This window comes from Melozone crissalis, unplaced genomic scaffold (assembly GCF_028551555.1).
Source record: "Melozone crissalis strain CALT ecotype California unplaced genomic scaffold, PUWL_Pcris_2 ptg000063l_1, whole genome shotgun sequence".
Taxonomy (NCBI): Eukaryota; Metazoa; Chordata; class Aves; order Passeriformes; family Passerellidae; genus Melozone; species Melozone crissalis.
In genome coordinates this window covers 12956543-12976552 of record NW_026535841.1, presented here as the reverse complement: position 1 = coordinate 12976552, position 20010 = coordinate 12956543, and the positions used below count along the sequence as shown (strand labels likewise).

At 45.7% G+C, this 20010-nt stretch overlaps 1 protein-coding gene across 1 annotated transcript; it reads left to right on the top strand.

The window, feature by feature from the left end:
- Positions 1-6801: 6801 nt before the first annotated feature.
- Positions 6802-20010, top strand: VPS37B (VPS37B subunit of ESCRT-I). Its single transcript, XM_054288646.1, has 4 exons — positions 6802-6946; positions 14484-14655; positions 15250-15332; positions 16437-20010. The coding sequence occupies exons 1-4, from the start codon at positions 6842-6844 to the stop codon at positions 16887-16889; spliced, it is 813 nt and encodes a 270-aa protein (XP_054144621.1). The 5' UTR covers positions 6802-6841; the 3' UTR covers positions 16890-20010.

Genomic DNA, 20010 nt, shown 5'->3' with positions numbered 1-20010 from the left:
TTTGGTGAAAACTGGATCACTCCCATGGAGCTGAATGCAGGAGAGTTTTGCACTGAGTGCCTGCAGGCTCAGGCTCTCAACCATTGCTGCTGAGCTTGTATTACGTAGTATCCATCCTTGCTGGGACAAGCCAGGGGACCGGGAGGCAGATGTTACTTTCTGATTTGCTCTTGGTGCTTGGTGGGTGTTTGTTTTTAAGGATGAAACGTTTTACCATAACTGGGTTAGGTTTTGGGGCTTGGGGTTTTTTTTTGTTCGATTTGTTTGTAGTTTTTTAACGTTATTTGTGTGCACTGTGCAATGTCTGTCTGGCTCCAGCATCCACTGAAAATTGGTCTGTTACTTCAGAATTTTTTTTAACTCACAACCCCGGTGCTGGTGTGAAAAAAAACACTACTAAAGACAGGCAAAAAACACTAAAAAACAGCACTTTATAAATCCCACCAAAGCTTTGTTCAGCTTCAGGCCATGCTAGCGACTTCACTGCATGGGAAATCCATTCTGTCACGTTCCTTGAAGTCCAGCTTCAGCTGCCTGAACTTTATAATGTGTTTCTTTGAATATAATTTATTTTAGTATGAGGGACAGAAAGAAATGTGTTGCTCCTAGCCCTTTGGGGTAATGGCTCTGGCTTAGTAGTGTTATCCTGCTATAGATTGGTGAAAAATCCTATGCAGCCAGGCAAGTGCTGTTTTAAAAATAGCATTTCTAGGGGAACACTGACTTCAGACTCTGCATAGTTAGGAAATTCTCTCAAGCACTTTAGCTCTCATGTTTTCTGATACTTGAATGCTGCTGCATTTTCCTTTCCAGCAGGTTTGCATTTTTGTTATTGGCAATGTTTTGTTTTCATTTAGTGATGTTTTACAAACTCTAAATTTAGTGTCCTTGAGGAGGGATGCTCAAAAAAAAAAATAAAATACTACCTCTGCCACTCAACGTCGAGCCGCTCTGGTTGGGGGTGTTTTTTGCTTTCTGGGTTTTCAAGGTAACGTTCATCTGACACCACAGCTGAATGCAGCTGCTCCTGCACGTGTTCTGGGGAATGACAAGAGGAGCCCACAGAGAAGGAGGTATGTAAAACACTCCAGCATCTGATAATGGCTGTGAGCCCAGCAGTCAGGATAACTCATTTCCATCCTGATCCCGTTGGGTGTCAGTCTCCCAGAGAAGGACAGGCAGTCTAACCTGTTCTCAGAGCGTGGTGCTTCCTGGCTGGAATCTTTTCAGCTGCTGGCTTTTGTGATATGATAACAATCTGTGCCTCAGAAAAAGAACAAGATCTCTTTTTGTTTTCCCTCCCTCCGCCTAGGGAACTTGTGTGTGGTGCTCTGAGCTCCTCAATCATCCTTCAGTAAATGGCCAGGAGTTCCTGCTTGAGGAAAATTTGCTCTGTGGGTATGAGGAGGTTGGGGGTTCCACCCAGTGCTGACAGGCAAGTGATTAATTCTGCATTTTCATCAGTACCTGGGAGCAGAATGTGGCCACCGGCTCATAGAAGTGGAATTGATTTCTGCTTAATTAAAAAACTGGGGGAAAACCCAAATTGGCTGCCTGGGAACTAGGGAAGCCAACTCACCCTGCACAGTACTGGTAGGACAATGGTCATTAGTAACATGAGATGCCCAGAAAGAGAATTTGATTGTGTCCTGTGTGTCCCTCGCAGGCATGACTGCAAAAAGGGAACTGGAGGATGCAATTAGATCAGTTTTATTGCAAAAATGCTGCACTGAATTTCAGGAAGGGAAGCTTGTTTCCCAAGGCTGCTGTGATGATAATCCCAGCTTTGTATTCCCAGGCTGGGTCCAAACAGCTTCGACTGAAATGGCACTCTGGAAACAGCAAATTGTCTCTGCTGGTGGCACCAGTCCAAGCTGATAACAGGCCCTGACTTTGTTCATTGCCACAGGTGCTGAATTCTCTCTTCTGCATCCAGATAACTCAAGGCTACTTTTCCCCTGAGCCTCTCATCTTGTGGCTCTAACAGGCCCTTTTATTGTGCTGTTGGCATGTGTGACAAGTGGCACTGCTTGTGTGCTAAAGCTGGGAGGGTTTTCTATGCCCTGGAAGATGGGTGAGAGCTCCACACAGCACCAGGGAGCCAGCAGAATTAATCTAATGCAGATCTTTTTGCCTGCACCAACCCTGGGACTGCATAGAAAATCCTGCCTTTCTAAATCGTTCCAACTACAGCTTCTTTTTGAAGTGAAAATCAGGGTCAGCCGTGCCCATTAGCCAGGCTCAGCCTGGCAGTAAAGCTGTGCTTCACCCAGAGCAGCAGTGGAACTGCTCCAGTGCTGGAACAGGAGCTGCTTCCTGCCCAGTCCCTCGGGCCTGGCTGCCTGGGGCCAGTCTGTGTTTCAGGCTGTTCTCCTGGAAACAAGGCCACTGTTCCCTCTGAAACCCTGGACTGTAGAAATGTGTGGCTGTGGCTTTGCCCAGAGCTGGGAACGTGAACAAAATCAGTTTCAGAGCTTCTCTGTTAGAGTGATGGAGATAAAAACTTCTTTTTCTTCAAAGGGGAAATTCCTCACAGGGAACTCCGAGGGGTTCATCTGAAACCTTAACCTGGGGGCACTGAAGACTGTCCTGGCAGAACTGTAAGCAATGAAGCATTTGAAAGCACAACTGATTGCAAATTGACTGTATATCCCATGGCAGGTTGTTTGCCTCACTATTAATAAGCTCTAACCATTCCCTGTAATAGGTATAACCACAGCTTTATTTGATTCAAACAACAGTGAACCCCATGCAAGGTGAAATCTGAGAGTGGATCCTACAGTCCCAGAGCCTCCCCAGGGACAGGGATTTACCCTGTGCCTTTGCACAGCCAGGGTCTGTGGCTGACTGACCCAGTAAATGAGCACTCAGTGATGGAAAAAACACAGCTGTGTTTATTCCAACAACTTGTCTCCTGCCACACCAACCTCTGCCTCAATAACCAGCTGTGTGTGTTCCAGTGGCTGCACTTTCTAGGCCTTCAGCAGCTCTGGAAGTGCCACAAGCAAATAGAAAGTGCTTCTAGCTCGGGTTCAGAGATGTGGTTTAGTCTGGGGAGGAAAAATAAAATCTGCCTCTTCTATTCCAGCTTCAATGTGAGCTTAAGGCAAAGAAAATAAGTGCAGGTAAATAGACCTGCTGCTCTTCTGACACCTGCAGCTCCCTGAAAGGAAGGAGCACCTTACAAACACCCAATTCCTCTCTCTCTCAGACAGCAGGGGCACTGATCTCTCAAACAGAAGGGCTGATTCTCTGCCAGGATGCTGGATATGCAGGTCATTTCCATTTGTGAAGGAATCTGGGTTGTGAAAACTAAACAGAAGTATGGGCTGTGCTTAATATACAGAAGGAAGTTAAAGTGCAAATAAGCCCCAAAACTCATCTGCACATTAAGCAACCAGACTAATAGGGGTTAATGTACACCAGAGATGAGATTTGCAAATTCAATGTGTACATAACCAACCTGTTTGTCCAGGAAAAGAAAATAAGATGTGAAGGTGACTTGCAAAATATGTCAAAATCTAATAAATATGCATGAGGCCAGTGCTACTGACCGTAAAAGGATATGAGGTACCAGGAGGAAATTCAAGATCAAGTTTAAATAGAAAAAAAATACCTAACATCTTATTTAAACTAGTCTGGATGCCAGTTCTCTTCAAGATTGGAGTTTGACTTCTTATTCACCATGACATGGTTTCCCCTGTAATCTTCACAAATTTTTTATTCCATTTCTCCTGTAATAAGAAATCCTGACTTCTGTACCTTGCCTGCTTACAGTTCTAATGTACTCGACTGCTGTCACCCTTCAAAAGGATTTCAGCAAAGGCAAATAGGAACCAAGCCTGGGGAGATGATAAATCCCAGCCTGCAGCACTGCAATATTTGATAAACCCTGTAGCCCAAAATCCTGGTTTATCTGCAATCCTTCATATCCTGTCCCAGTGATGTGCTGTCACAAAACCTTTATCTTCCATGAAGGCTGCAGAATGGGAAGGCACCCTCCTACCTGTCCAAATAGAAAATATAATTACACAAAAGCAGTTGACTTCTATCTTGTGTCTCAGCCTCAGCTGCGTTTCTGGACAACTGGAGAGCTCAATTACATGCAGGTGCTGACCAAAGTACTCAAAAACAACCCAGATGTTTAATGCAGGCTTCTCTCCACCATCACCAGAACCCAAATTACCCACCTAGGGAGAAGCAATATTCAATGTATGTTGTACTTGAGCACAAATGAGTTATGTTCTCACCTGTGACTGAGCAGTTCTTATTATCTCCTTTTTTCAGCAAAAGGCACCATGGTTGAGGGAATCTGAGAACTCCACTCAGGATCACACAGTGAGGCAGCGGTAAAACTAGATTTGCAACATGAAGCTGAGTCAGACTCCTCTGAACCACACTCCCCCCTCCAACCATTTATTTAGTTATGGTATGAAGTTCAAATTAGCAATGTTCTTGGGAAGAAAGGGCTTTACCTAATCCCTCAGCTAATTCCTCTGTTTGCATGTGTGTATATGTGTACGTGTGTTTGCATGAGCAGATTTCCAGCAGGTTTAACCCGTGGCTGTAACCCTGTCTGATGGGCCTGTGCAAACACAGGAATGGTGTTGGCAAGGTGACTATCTGCTGGATTTAAACAGCAAGGCAGGGCTGTGTGACTGTGCAAAGCCCTGCCAGTGCCCAGGGCACGGCTGCTGACTCACCTGGCACAGAGCACACCCCTGCAGCGGGCAGGTGTGCTGGGGTGGTGAGAGCTGTGCTACTGGGACATTCCTGTGTCACTGAGCACCTTCTCCCCACCCTGGGCTCAGCTCCCTGCTGCGCAAACACCGCGGCCTCGCCTCCCCATGAGCGCACCTTGGATCTGCACCGGGCTGCCAACAGGGCAGGGTCACCTTGCTGGTCCTTGTTCCCTGTGGATAATAATGACAAAGAGGGCATTCGGGAAGGTGGGAGGTGTGGGGAGCTGAGTTTAGTTGTAGGACAAAAGAACAAGCATAAAGATAAAGCTGTCTCGTCATCACAGTGTCCTGCCAGGAGCTGCTGGGTCACTTCCTGAGTGTGACTGCAACTTCATTGCATCAGACTTGTATTCGGTCACTGTATGGATTTTTTTTTTTTTTTATTCTTCCCAGTTAGATCAAAAATATCCAAAGGACAAGGACCACGTGGCCATTCCCTCTCCTGTTCCCTTGGCTCCTGGCTCCTTTTGGCTCTCTCTCCAGAGTTACACACACGGAAATAATACACACACCCACACCCACACAGGGACAAAAGCAGGCCAGGAAGGTGCTGCATGCCAAGTGATGCATATAACTTAGGCTCTTTTAACACAATTAATTGTTTCCAGGCATAATCGTCTTTATCAGCTCTGCTAACAGCAGCAGTAATTGGGGAGCTGCTGCTCCTAAGGGTTACCACACACTGCCTACTCCAGTGCTGGTGACATGACTGATAAAAATCAGAAGAACAAAATATATGGTGGTTTAATTGACGTAGTAATGCAAAACTACATTGCATTTCAAAAGTATTTAAATTTACCATGAAACAGATCTTTGACAGATTATTTATTGGCCTTTACTGTTGAAGAAGAAAGTGCTTAAGATGGATGAAATGGCCTAGCACCAAAGCTTGGCCAGATATGATTTTTAGCTATTTTAAACCTAAATAAGTATTCAGCCTAGGCTTGAGAACAATAATGCAATCACTCTTTTGAGATTTACCCCAGCCAAGTCCCAACCTGGATAAGGAAATACGAGTTAAATCTAACTGATTTTCCTTCCGAATTTACAGTTGGGGAGTTTTAAACAAAGGAGGCCACGAGTGTCTGTGGCACTTCAGGCAGGAGCTGTGTGCTGGTGGGGCTGGGAAGGCTCTCTGCGAGCCCAGCTCTGTCCAGCGGGACACATGGCACAGCCAGAGCCATCCCAGGATCCTGCCCGACCCCGGAGTGTCCCAAAGTCGCATCTCTGGGGACACACCTGGAGTCCTGAGCCCACTTCTGGGGCCTCCATGGATGAATTGAGGAGCGTGTACAGGGAAGGGAATGGAGCCGAGAAGGGGCTGGAGACCCAGGAGAGGCTGAGGGAGCTGTGAGGGCGCTCAGCCTGGAAAAAAGGAGGCTCAAGGGGGCCCTTTGGCTCTGCACAACTCCTGACAGGAGGGGACAGCCTGGGGAGCGGGATGTGCTCCAGGGAACAGGGACAGGAGAGGGATCGGCCCCAGGCTGGGCCAGGGGAGGCTCAGGTTGGACACCAGGAGGAATTTGTTAACTGAAAAGGTGATAAAACATCGGAAAGGGCTGCCCAGGAGTCTCCACTCCTGGAGGTGTGTAAGGAACGACTGGACGTGGCACTCATGGCTGCGGTCTGGTGGAGAAGGAGGTGATCGGTCACAAGCTGCACTCGATGATCTCAGAGGTCTTTTCCAACCTCAATGACCGATCCCTCGGGACTCCGAGCGCCTCACGTGAGCGCACAAAGCTCGCTCTGTGCGGGGCTCTGCCCACGGAGGGGCTTCACCCACGGACCCCTCACAGGGGCTTCACCCACGGACCCCTCACAGAGGCTTCACCCCCTCACAGGGGCTCCCCTCACGGACCCCTCACAGGGGCTTCACCCCCCCACAGGGTCTCCCCTCAGCCCGCTCAGGCACCGCGGCCCCCCTCCCCAGGCCCCTTTGGTTCGGTCCAGCAGCGCCCCCCTCCCGCCGCGCAGCCCCCGTGGTACGCCCCGACACGCCCCCCCGGCAGGGGGCGCTGAGGGCGGTGCCCGCCGGGCCGGGGCGAGAGCGCGGCGGCACTTCCGGTGCGGGGCCGGGGCGGGAAGGCGGCGGGGCCGGGATGGCGCTGGACGCGCGGCGCCTGGAGGCGCTGAGCCTGCAGGAGCTCAGCGCGCTGCTGGACGACGAGGAGCAGCTCCAGGACATGGCCCGCGAGATGGAAGAGGTGAGGGGCTGCCTCGCGCTCCCCGGCCCCGGCCTCTCCTCGGGCCGCCCCCCTCAGCCCGCCGGGTGCCCGGTGCTGCTCGGTGCTGGGAGGTTCGGGACTCGCCGCTGCCCGGAGCCGCCGGGCGGCCTCGGCCCCGCCGCGGAGCTGCCGGTGCGTGAGGAGCCCCCGGGGCTGCGGGGAGCGCTGCCGGTCCCGTCCTCGCTCCCCCTGCGCTGCCGCCCCCGGCCCCGCTGTCCCGGCCCGGCCCTCCCGGCCTTTGTTCGCCGGCCGCGGCGGGGATCGGTGCCCTGCGAGGGGTGAGGGCTCGGCGGGCTGGAAACGCGAAATTCGATGAATTCAAGCGCTGAATTAGGAGACAGTGACGGCCCGGAGGTGGGATCAGCTTTTCCGTTCGCACAGCGCTCGTTCTGCGCCTCGGCCGTGGGGAAGGATTTTGCCAGGGTGAATTGAAAACAATGTGAAAGAGATTTCTGTGTGCCTCGGTTGGTATGCTGGGCGCAGCCAGGGCTGTCAGCCTTTTCTGCTGCTTGTTTTGCCTATTTGAAGTGTCTTTGTCAGTGCATCAGGCTCGAAGTCCTGCTTTTGGATCTGTGATTCTTAAAACAAAACAGGAGCCTGTTTTCTTCCTCTGGCTGTGCGTGTCTTTAACTGGTTTCTCTATGTGCCAGTGGACACTGGGTGTTACAGTTCAGATATGAGACTATTCTGGGTTTATTTGGCCACAGATGTCCCTGAAAGAATCTTACTCTTAGTCAGATAAGAGCAAAAAAGATGAAACTATATGTATGAAAACTTGAAAAGAAAAAAATGTACTCTGCTTCTCTGGGCCCTGTATTTATTGGGGGTTTTTTGTTGTCTTAAATTAGAGGACAAAAGCCTCAGCAGAAGAAAAACAGTGGCAACATGTTCTTGAGAAAGAAGCTTAAGTTTATAAAGTAAAATCAATTACAATTGTGTTCTCTCAAACTAAGATTCTGGCCCTTTTGGTGCTTCTGAGGAAATTATTCTCAATCGCCTCGAGCCAAATTATCAGAGTATTACCCATGGACAGGCCCACCGAAGGCTGGGGCTGAGCTGATGAGGTGTCCTGGGGAATTTATTTGCTGTATTATTTGTTGTATTGATGAGGTGTCCTGGGGAATTTATTTGCTGTATTATGCAACAATTCAGATTTTGAACTTTGTGCCAGTAGATTTCTGAGAGTGGGGCAGCCATAACAACTTTTTGTGCCAGCCTATATTTTGAGAACTTGGAAGGAGCAGGCGGTGCTGTGGAAAGTAGAACATGCAGAGAGCTCTTGGCTTGCTGGGGGCAGGAGCACCCTGCTGAACAAAACCTATTTAAGGAAACCCAGCAGGTTATAATGGGCTTAACTTGGTGAGGATGTGAACGGTGGAGCTGCTGCTGCTTCCAGTGACCCCTGCCAAGGGACTTGGGTTCTTTAGGGCTCTTTATTATAATTTATTTCTCAGTGTGAACTTAAGACTGTAGGTCGGACATGACAGAAAACCTCATGACCTCAGTAGAAAAAAATCATTCCTCAGTACACAGCCACCCCATATTGACCCTCAGGTTTTCCTCTCTCGTTGGCATCTTAAGGCTTTTAAATTGCAGAGTGAATTCTGTGGGCCCGAGGGAATATTTATTTTGTGGTGTTTGGAAAGTGTGGCCAGGTTTGGAGGTGCTCGGGCTGTGTGGAAACAGGGCTGTGCTGCTGTAATCCTCTTTTATTGGATGTGGAGGCTTTTACTGGAGTCTGTTCAGCTGGAAATGTGTTTACCCATCTTGGAGGGAATTGGCCATGCTTGAATATTCCTTCCTCCTCCTGTTTTTGCCTTCACTGAATTGTTTGTTGCATGTGAGACCTGGGTTTTCACTGGGAGTGTGTGGCAGGAAGAGGGAGAGAGGGAAATCCTGAGCATTGAGGAGGCACCGTGGTGACCTCACTGCTGCCAGTCCGTGTGTGTCCAGGTTCTGGGGTTGTTCATAAGTCCTTGCATTCCTGATTTCACTGTGACATTCCAATTAAATCACGATTCTCGAGTCACTTCTCTGAGATCATTTATATTTTCAGTGGCAAAGTTGGTTAAAGCTGATTATTCCACAATTGAAAAAAAAACCCCTTTGTTCTCCTTGTTGCAAGGGAAACCCAGCTCAAACCCAGCTCAAACCCCAATGTTTTGTTCACAGAGGAGGAGGAGGAGGATGTGGAAAAACCACTCGGCTTTCTTGCTGACAGCTAAAATAGGCACTCGCAGCCTTGGAGGGAATGTGTCCTGTGTGGCATTTGAGCAGATTTGTGGGTGTGTGTGTCTCTGTGTGTGTGTGATGTGCTGGCACAACGTCCTGCAGTGTCCCCAGGTGTGTGACACTGTGGCAGCAGAGCTGAGCTGCTGCTTTTCCTGTCTGAGCCTGAACAACCAACTCTGGTCTGCCAGAAAAAGGAAGGAAGCTGCTTGTCTGCTGCTCCCAGCCTTCTCAAACTGGGGAGGGCTTTTTTTGTCATCTCTCAGGTTGGTCTCTCATGCATGCACAGCATCCATCTTCATTAAACAGGCAGTCACAGGACTGGGATGGAAGGGACCTGAAAGATCATTTAGTTCCAACCTCCTGCCGTGGCAGGGTCACAGAAGTAATTTGTTTATAAAAGTCAGTCTCAGTGAGATAACCCTAAAAACCTCAGAGGAGAGAATCTGTGACCTGACACTGGTGATGATTTGATGAATTTCCCTGTGAAAGTGAATTTTCTTTTTGTCTCCTGGAGCATCATTTCTGTAGCAGTGCAGTTTTGTGTTACTGGCTGCTAAGGTTCCATGGCCAAAAATTGTTTGCTTTTCAATACCTTAATTATGTGAAATCAAGAAGTCAGAAATGCATTGCCTTCTTCTCATTCCAGCATTTCAGAGTACACTGGCAAGCACAGAAGGAATTTTTTGAGCACAGTCCTTTTCTCAAAAGCTGATTGAACAGATCCTGCAGGGCAGAAAGCCCAAGTTCAACTCTGTGCATTCATGCCCAGATTTCTTGGATTCCTCCTCCTGTCCTAAAACCACATTGTGCAAGTGGTCATGTTCTTGTTGGCCAAACATGAAATTTAGTTGCAAAGTTAGGAATTAGACTTGGTGACAAGTACAGATTTTTCTCTTCTAGCTGAGCACCAAATGAGTGACCTGTCTGTGTGTGATGAGTGCAAATTGCAGTGCTGAGTGTCTTCTCTCTGCAAGAAATGTCTAGGAACTGCAGCTTACCTTCTAAGCTTCATTTTGTCATTTTCAAGTAATCAGAAGAGCTAAATTTAGCCAATCTAATTACTTTGCAGAATGTTTTAATATTTATTACAGAACAGATGTTGTTAGGGGGTGTATTATTATTCACCAGCCCTTGATGAAAAGCACTCCTAAATCTTCTGTAAAAGAAGTCTCTTCTCCTACTCTGCACCTGCCAGCTCCTGTTTCAGGGGTTCATTTGACACCCCAAACGTGCATCTTTATACATCCACAGTGGGACTGCACATTTTCCTCTTAATTTACAAGTATGTGTAAGTGAAAGAGAATGTGGGAGTGACAGAGGCTGGAGAAATCTAAAGCTACCACGGATGTGTCCTGTGTATAAAGCAATTCAAACAGAGCTGCTCTTTATTTATAGCTCCTTAAGAGACTTTTTCTCGAAGGTACCCAGAGACTCCTCTCTGTGGGGCTGGCCAGAGCAAGCTGATAATTAGAGCAGCTCCTGATGGGCTTTGTGGGCAGCCAGGATTGCTCAGCCCCTCTGGGAATGAGCTTTGGATGAGCCAGGGTGACGCTGCTCAGAGACGTTTTACACAAATAACTCTTGCTGCAAACCATTCTTTTGGAGTAAGGGATCAACATTTATAGAATGAGTGTTGCTAAGCTAGTACTAGTTCTGGTTTAATTTTATCCAGCTTTTTTTTTTTTTGCCTTTTTTAAAAGTGGGATGAAACAAAGCTGCAGTTCATAAAAGTAGTAGACTCTAAATTCCCAGAGCAGTTGCTGCTGCCTGCTCTTGGAAATGCTCATTAAATAAATCCTTGAATAAAATTATTCAAATTACGTCCTTTAAAGAAATTCATTTTTTAAGCAGCTGAAGTTTTGCAGTGCTGCATAAACCCTGACTTGTGTTTTTAATAACCTTTGTGTGTCCGTGGCTTCATTTCCTTGCAGCACAGTTTGGTGTTGAGTGCTCTGCTCAGGAGTGAGCAATCCTTGTTCCATGAAAATCCCCTTGTAAGCAGCTCAGTGTGGCTGCCCCATTTGTCCCATTCAGAATTCATAGTGAGAGCTTAGCAGTTAAAAAAAAAAAAAAAAAAAGAAAAAGCTCATATATTCTCCTTTTCTCCTTAATATTGTCCTGTCTCACTGTGTCTCCTGATTCTGACTGGTATTTTCATCTGGTTTCAGATTAACATTTCCTGCCTGTTGAAGTGCTCATGACCTCAAGAGTCCTGTTAGGAATTCTGCTGCACTCCCATGCTCCTGGCTTTTATCTCTAAATAACTTTATTCTGACACTTGCACTGGGCAGGTGAACAAGCAGTGCAGGGGCAGTTCCCTGCTAATGCACATTTTTGTCACACGTGATAACAAAACACCTTTTGTTGGATTTATTCCTTCCTCAGCCTTTGTCTTGGCCCTGTGGAGAGCTGTGAATGGATGCTGAAAGCTTGCTTTGTGCTGCACTGATAACCTTAATAGACTGCTCATGCTGGACTGGGCCTTCCAGCCTGGGTGATTTTGCAGCTGGTTGTTTTTATTTTGTAGTTTTAAATTACTAATTTTTAGGCAAACTTTACAGTCTTTGCTTTCTGATTCCTTGAATTAACTTCCATTTGTAGTGGAACAGTTGCTGTCAGGTTTTTACACAGACCCTAACATCATTGAAGAGATTATTCTGGTTTATAGATTGTGGCTGTATTCAAGTTGCATTGCTCTGGGATTGTATCTGTTCTGTTTGTGAAATAGAACTCACAGACTTCAGAATTCTCTCAGTGACATGAAATATTTCAGTGTCCTGAAACGAGTGGATGGGTCTTCACCAGCTCTTCCTTAAGCTTCATTAAACTAAATCATTCCCAAGTTTGCTTTGTATCTGAGGAACTGGTTCCTCTCATGGTTTTGGGTGAGATTCAAGTTTCTCATCTCTCCAAGGGTGCATTGTGATAAGAAATTTGTCACAGACCAATGCTGGAAGTGGAGGCTTCAGGAGTGACATTTAAATTCATCATTAAGTGTCAATTACCATTTTTGATCAACTTCTGTTAGAAAAAATATTTCCTTCTCAGAAATGTTCTAATATGGAGAGAGTTTAGTCATTAAGTCCTGTGTAATTTCAACCACTATAATGTAACAGTACAATTACAAATGCCTTAATTTAATCAGTTTACAACAAATATTTTTAAGACTTTTGCTAGAGCTTTGTCTAGTCCATAATGATTAGATATCAGGTGCAAAGGACAGAGTGTCACTCTGCCTTAGAGGCAGGCAGGTCATATTAATCACATTTTTCTTATTTTCACAAGTCAGATACATCATGTCATAGTAGTATTTACTCATCTCCACACATTTGAAATTATTTAGAAGTAAAGTTATTCAGCAGATCATTATGAAAGGTTAGGAATTTGCTGCTTATTCCTCCCTCCTGGTCCTGTTGAGAAATATTCTGACACTTGAGGCAGGAACAACATCACAAAAGTCCCATCTGACTTTAGGAAGCTTTTTCTTACTCTGTTTATTTGGATTTCTACCTCCTCCTCTTTGCTATAAATGATTCTAGTAAAAGCTTCATTTTCCTGCTATTTGTGCTTTTTAAAGGCTTACAGGTTTGTGTCCACTGGCTTTTCCCTGCCCTGAGTAAATGTGCATCTTCTTCATCCTAAAGGAGAGATCAAAGTTCTCTCATTAAACTGCTCCCTCCTGACTGACAGGGGAATTTCAGCCTCCCAAGCAGTGCAAATTCTGAATTTGCTGTGAGGAAGGAGTGAGCTCATTAAAATGGTGAAAGAGGCACCAGAACCCATCAATATTTTTGTACAGCTTTCCTTGGCTGGCATTTCAGGAGGCAGCCAGTGACAGGGCTGCTGGGGATGGCAGGGGCTTGCCAAGAGTTGGGTGCCACTAATTCAGCTGTTAAACCCTTCATAATTCTTTTTTAAAATATGTAAATAGGGGGACTTCACCTTTCTGAAAGCAACAGTCCTAACTGGATCAGATTATATGAGAATAAACAAATGGAAACCAGTTTAATTTAAATTATTTTGCATTAGATTCAAAGGTAAGAAGGGAACTTTCTTTTTATTTTTTGAAAGGATCCACATTGAACACAAGCATAGTGCTGGATGCTTCTTTAGGCTTGAGGAGACAAAACAATGTTGAAAGTGTAATTTCTGAATTTCCCAATTTGGAGTAGAATTGGGATTGATGAGAATTTAGGACTCTGCATTATCCTTGGTGGTTGTTGTTGGGTTTTTAAGTGATTTGGAAGGAACAGGGTGAGAGTGAAGCTTTGGCTTTTGAAGAGCAATATCTGGGGACAGAAGTGTTTAAGTAACACTGAGTTTTGAATTTAGGAAATTAAAGTGACATATAAATATAGCAGAAGGAAGTAATTGCTCTCAAAGGCAGTGGCTGTGCTTGGAAAAACACCTGAATTTGATGCTGACCTTTCCTGGGGCTATTGAACAGCTCATTTGAGTTTCCCTTTTTCCTGTCTGTGGGTGTGGCAGGAGCCAGGTCAGTGCTGCTGTTTGCTGCGATGGAGCAGCTGCAGCTGCCAGGGATAACCTGGGCTGGAGGGGACACGTGGATGGGGGAGGTCACAAAAATGTCCCAAACTTCTGCTGGTTTGGAAGCAGCTCAACAGGCTCAGTCTGTGGTGCCCTGGGAGGAATATTCCTCTTGTTGATCCAGCCTGAGAATCTGGAATCAAATCCCTTGGTTGGGTTTTTTTTCCCCTTTTGATGTCTGAATATTTTAGTGAATCTGATGTGACACCCAGGGCAGACTTCTCCAAACACTTCTCCAGACACTCAGCTCTCCCAGAGCTCCTGAGGCTCTCTTGTGCATGTGTGAGTGTGAGCAGGCTGGAATCTGGCTGAATCTGGGGTGTGTGAGAATTGCCATTTTTTCTTTAGGCTGGGAACTGTTGAGCAGAAGGATTAAACTGAAAAAATGAAGGTTTTGGCATTAATCCAGGATTGGTGTAACACAGTTGGGGAAGAATATTCTGGAGAAGGAGCAGTCATGATGCCATCCTTATTTTTTACACATTAACAAGATAAGGGATGAGATTCTTCTGCACCCATTATATCTCCCTGCTGGAATTCAGATTTTTTCAAGAGCTGTTGCTTTATCTGCCAATTTTCATCATTTGTTCATCAGTTGCAGGCCCAATGCCACAGCACTAATTCTGACATACTTCTGTTGTTTAAATAAAACTTTTCAGAGTCTCATTTTGTCTTGCTTAATAATGTCACTGTCATTTCACACACTTTTTTTTTTTTGTTTTTATTTTATATCCAGGCCCAAAATGTTCAGCACAGCAAGGACATGACTCTTGCCAGCAACCGCAGCCTGGCAGAGGGAAATCTCCTGTACCAGCCAAAGTTGGAGTCTCTGAAATCAAATTTAACTGAGAAATATCAGGAGCTGCAAGTTCTTTTTGAGGCATACCAGATAAAGAAAACAAAGCTAGGTAACAGTGGCTGCTGACAATTATGATTTGCTGTTTTTTAAGTGATGTAAATCTGTTGCCTGTTTGTTGTTTGGTTTTTGGTGTCTCATTTTTAGCTGTGTGAATTAGGGTACAAAGTGAAATGTCATTCTTTATAGTGCTGAAATAGATCACACTTCTGATGATTTATTAAGTGACTGTCACACCCAGTAACAGATACTGTGGATTCTTCCTGTTACCTACCTGGTCTTGACCTACTCTTCTCTAAATTATCAACTTCAGTTACTTTGCTAAAGAGCAAAACACTTGGAATTTTTAGTAACTCTTTATAAATCAAATGGAATATTATATTTAAGTTTCATACTGAATTATATTGTGCATCTGATACTGCACTTGCTGAAGTATTTTCAACATTATAAATATATAATTGGAATTAAATTTCAGCTCTTAGCACTCTGACAATATTCCTGAGTTGTTAACATGTTTCTGACTGTGCATGACCCTGTGTGGAGCTGCAGAGCCTGCTGGTGGTGCAGATGTGCCCTGGAGGTCGCTGTGTAGTTCCAGGTCACCTGGAGCCTGCTGTCACTTTGTGTCCTTCCTGTGCCTTTGCAGACAGACAATCCAGCAATGCTTCCCTGGAGACCCTGCTGGCCCTGCTGCAGACTGAGGGGGCCAAGATTGAGGAAGACACAGAGGTAATGACAGAACTCCCCCATTCTGCCACTGCCCCCATGGCCAGAACCTTCCAGTGCTGAGCTGAGCATGTGACAGATTAGAGAATAAGGACTTGTCTCTGCTCTGAACCTCAGGGAGCAGCTATTGGATTCCAGCAATTTTATTTCTTTTTTATCTGAGTAATTTTCTACTCTTAACATCTTTGAAGTTCAAGAGAGAAAGTGCTCCTTTTTAGACAAGATAGGCAAACCTCTTAGTTCCTTGGCTTTGCCTTCAGACTTGTAGAGTTTAAAAATGTGGAATCTTTTTTCAGTGGGGTTTGCCTGGTACATGTATTACTTCATAATAAATGTCATTTAGTGGCCTAATAAAAAAACCAACCTGTGCCTGTGCTGCTTTTCCTGCAGTGCTGCTGGTGAAATATCCCATTGTGGTCTCAGTGTGTCTGTGCAGGTGCCAGGGGTCACCACTTGCTGACACACAAGTGCTTGAAGGGTGGTGTGACTTCAGAATAATGGGAATGTTTGGTTTTGTTTGCAGATTTGCATGCAGGCATTTTCTGTAATTAATCAGGAGGAAAAGATGTGATGTGCTTATTAGCCTTGAGTTGTGATTGTAAAAAGACATTCCCAGGACAAGCTGAATTTAGTGATTTTATGTTTGTTCAGCTCTCAGTTATTAAACATCATTTACCCAAAGCCACAGGTAAGGGTGAGTCTTGAGCCTGACTTAGCAATAATCTCTGTGCTGCGTCTCACAGAGTTTCTGCTGGCATTCAGGCAGCACTGAGCTGTAATTCAGCTTAGCTGGCAATCTGGGAAGCTGCTGGACCTGGTTTGTTCCCATCTCTGGTGATCAGGGGAAATCAGGGGAACGCTCAGAGCGAGATTCAGATGTTTTTATTGCTGTTACCTCAGTATAAATTTATGCAAAAGTGATATTTAACTCGCAGTGCTTCTGAGTAATAAGTAACTCAAAGTTCTGCCCAGAATCCTTCAGTATGCCAGTCATCTTCCATATGCCAGCTGGAAAATCACAGGCAAAATGCTGCTATTTTGGGATGTGAGCCATTTAGATTCTGTTGCAGTAGGCTGTTCCCTAAGAGAATGTTCTGTATTTGACAGAATATGGCAGAAAGGTTCCTTGACGGTGAAATCCCGCTGGATTCCTTCATCGACGAGTACCAGAGCAAGAGGAAGCTGGCTCACCTGCGCCGGGTGAAGATCGAGAAGCTGCAGGAGATGGTGCTGAAGGGACAGAGACTCGCTCAGGCTCAGCCTCCGGCGCAGCCGAGGGCGGCCGAGCCCCCCGCAGCCCCCGGGGACCCGTACCGGGACGCGAGCCCTCCTCCGTCGGTGGTGCCGCGGCGGATCCCGCCCCCGCCGCCCTGCGGACGCTTCCCCGCGGGCCCGGCACCGGCTCCGTACCCGCCCCTCCCGCCGCGGCCCGGAGCCGCCCAGCCCCCGAGCCAGCTGCCCCCGCCGGGCTGCCCGGCCCAGTTGGTGCCACCCTATCCCCCACCGCTGCCCCAGAGACCGCCTCGCCTTCCTCCACATCCTGGCTTCATCCTCCAGTAAATGTTTGGGTGCGCCTGACTCCGGTATTGGTGCTTATATTTCCTTTTCCCCCATCAGAGACTTGCTGTGGGCAACGGGAGCCTCTGTTCTTTGCACAATGGAGCACAAAGGCCGAGCTGTGGCACGGAGGTTTGCAATTGCTTTGCTAAATGTGATGTTTGTTTGCAAAGGTCAGTGGTGACAAGGTTTTCCCAGCAAGGTGACGAGGTCTAAATTCTGTGAGTCCATCGAGTTGGGAAGGCACTGGCAGTGGATTTGCTGAGTTACAAACAGAGCCACGCTCTGAATTCCTCAGTGATGGTAGATCAGCATCCTCCTGTGTTCTGATGTATCCCCTGGCAGCTGGAGGGATGTGTGGCTCACAGGGAGCTGGTTGTCCCTCTGAGGAATTCTGTGCCATGTTGGGATGGTTGCAGCCATATCTCATCCCTGACTGCTGGGCAGGGCTGTGCACAGGAGCCCCAGCATCCTCCTCACCCAGGCCCGGGGGCTTTCAGAGCTCACTGAGCTGGAACTCCTGTCACAACACCTGGGGGGTTTAGACAGGGAAAAGGACAGGAGTTTCATTTCTGCATTTCAGTTGTTACCTTAGACAGTGTGTAATCAAAGCAGGCACTACTCCCACTCCTAAAGAGCTCAATACCCTCAAAGTCCTGGTCTCTTGAAATGAAACTAAACTGTTTGTAGAGCCAGTTTAGGGTTTTATAGACACTTTACCAGGCAGTTTTATTTCCTTGCCTATTAAGACTCTTTCTAATGGTTGGTTTTTCTCTCCTTTTCCACACCTTGGATACAGAAATTATTTTTTTTTACACAGGTGCTTAGCTTTTGCTACCATGTGATTCCAGGAATCTAGGCAGGGTATTTTCTTAATCAAATACTGGATTTTCACATGTAATTGCCCACTTGAATTTCCACAATTTCATTTTATCCCTTAACTCTGTCTCTCACTTGGCAGAACTACTTTTAACTTTCCCATTTTGTTTAGTTTTGCAGTTTGGGGCATGTGTATCTATCTGGAATTTGCAGTTAATGTTTCTCTGCAACTAGGCAAAAAAGAAAAGCCTTTTGAAGCCCATGGTGGCTGTTTGCATCCTACAGAATCTGTTCTTAACTTCTGCCTCTGGATGGGAGAGGCTTTTTAGGGCAGCTCAGATTTCACTCCTGATGTGACTCTTGAAGCCTGAGGTACAGACACATGCTGGTGTTTTAATCCAGCACTGGGGGAGGCAGATTTTAACCCCTGTTGTTTGCACAGAATGTGTCTGTGAGTTTGTTACCAATCTGTCGAAGCCCCTGGTTATTTCAGTTATTTTGGTATCATTGTGCTGGAATGCACTGCATTGTTTGGGAGTTTGTACTACAAACATCAGTCAGAACAGAATATCTTTTTTTTTTCTTTATGTAAGACCTGGATTGTCCCTTAATCATTTCCTCTGGAGTGTGGTGCTGAGCAAATACTAATCTGAAATTAAGCTCATAACAGGAAGCTCTCAATTCTGAAAATATGAACGTGGTCATTTGGCTTGTTCTGCCTTGTGCAGCCAAAGGCAGAAGGTTGGGCAGTGTTCTGGCATCTGAACCAATTCCCCAGTGGAAGTCTGGCAAGTTTTTATAGATGGGGGATTTTGTGAAGCAATGTGCATTGGATTTGTTTGCAAAGTGTGTTTTTTCTGTAATCTAGTGATGGTACAGGATGTGGTTGTTTTTTGGGTTTTTTTTAATAGTGTGATATCTTTTCTTGGTATTATTTTCTCACTGAAGCTTTGTATAAGCATGGTTAATTATGACTCGTTTCTAAGTAACTTTGCTGTGCTGTTAATGCTGGTATTTGGGTGGCAGCTGTTCTATCTGGATGCTAAACTTGAGTCTGTGTAGAAATGTGTCCTAGAAAGAATTAAAGTGGGTGGGGGCTACCAGGGTGCAGAAATTCATACTTTGAGCCTGCTACACAAAACTCTAAAACACTCCCAATTCAGTTCTACTGAGATTTCATAAAAACAACCAGGTATATTTTACACTTATCAGGTGCCAACTTTTTTTTCTGAGGGTTGGAAGTCCTCAGAAGTGATGGGGGTGATGGATAAGTGTATGGTGAATTTGCACTGCATTTTATGTATCAGACTTTATTGGTATTAGTAGTCCAGAAATGTTTTTACTACTTGTTAAATCTTCTGTCTTTTGGTAACTTTTGTGATAAGAATGACCTTTCAGGGATACTTTATCTAAAAACAACCTCTTGTGCACACTAAATACAGACAAAGCTAATGCAATTTTTTTGTCTGGGAGCAAAACAATGCATTATTGCATATGCATGTGGCTGATGTGCCTTAGGATCACTACTTGTGATTGTAATTCTAGGATATTAGCATTTTTATCATTTGAATGGCCATTGCTTAACTCTAATTGAAGGGCTCTTGAGAGCACTGACTTTTACAAAAACTGACCCTCATACTTCAGAAAAAACCAGCTCTTTCTGCTCTTTGTAAGCTTCTAGTTGCCTTCACTGATGGGTAAGTGTGAACATAGCTGATGTAACTAATGTGATGTTTCAGTTATTGCAAGCTCATAACTGAAGTCCAGCTGCTCATGGAAAACGTTTTGCCATTAATTCTGTGTGTGTGTGCACACAAACTGTAAATATTTACTTGACTGCTGGTGATGTTCAAGGGTAAAGGAGAATGACTGTGGAAAGCTGTTCAATCCTTTCAGCAACAAACTTGATGAAACACTAACCTGGCAAGAGCTGTGTCAGTGCTTTCAACCTGTTGCCCTTCAACAGCTTCTCCTGTTCTGTTATAGCTAATAAATTAATTCTGCTCTGGCTAGGATGTTTAGAATTGTACTAATTTGCACTGTTTATAAGATAGTGAGATTAAAATGCCATAGGCAAGCTGAGACTTGAGAGGGGGTGGCTCATGATGCTTGCCAAAAAAAATTAAATATATATATATATAAAAAAAGGATTTTTGATGTCTGCTACATATAGCATAAACTTCCCCAAAGCAATTGGAGTGGAGAAAAATCCTTTAACTACAAAGTGTAACACGGCTTCAGAGTGTTGGTAGCATTGGGAATGCTCTCTTCGGGCAGCATTGTTGGTGCCAGTCTCTGTGTGCAG

What these genes read in the sequence shown, in the direction of transcription:
- VPS37B (XM_054288646.1), top strand. Translation starts at nt 6,842, where the DNA reads ATGGCGCTGGACGCGCGGCGCCTGGAGGCGCTGAGCCTGCAGGAGCTC. An exon ending in GATAAAGAAAACAAAGCTAG is followed by an intron (nt 14,656 to 15,249) that starts GTAACAGTGGCT and finishes GTGCCTTTGCAG; the next exon opens with ACAGACAATCCAGCAATGCT. An exon ending in AGATTGAGGAAGACACAGAG is followed by an intron (nt 15,333 to 16,436) that starts GTAATGACAGAA and finishes TGTATTTGACAG; the next exon opens with AATATGGCAGAAAGGTTCCT.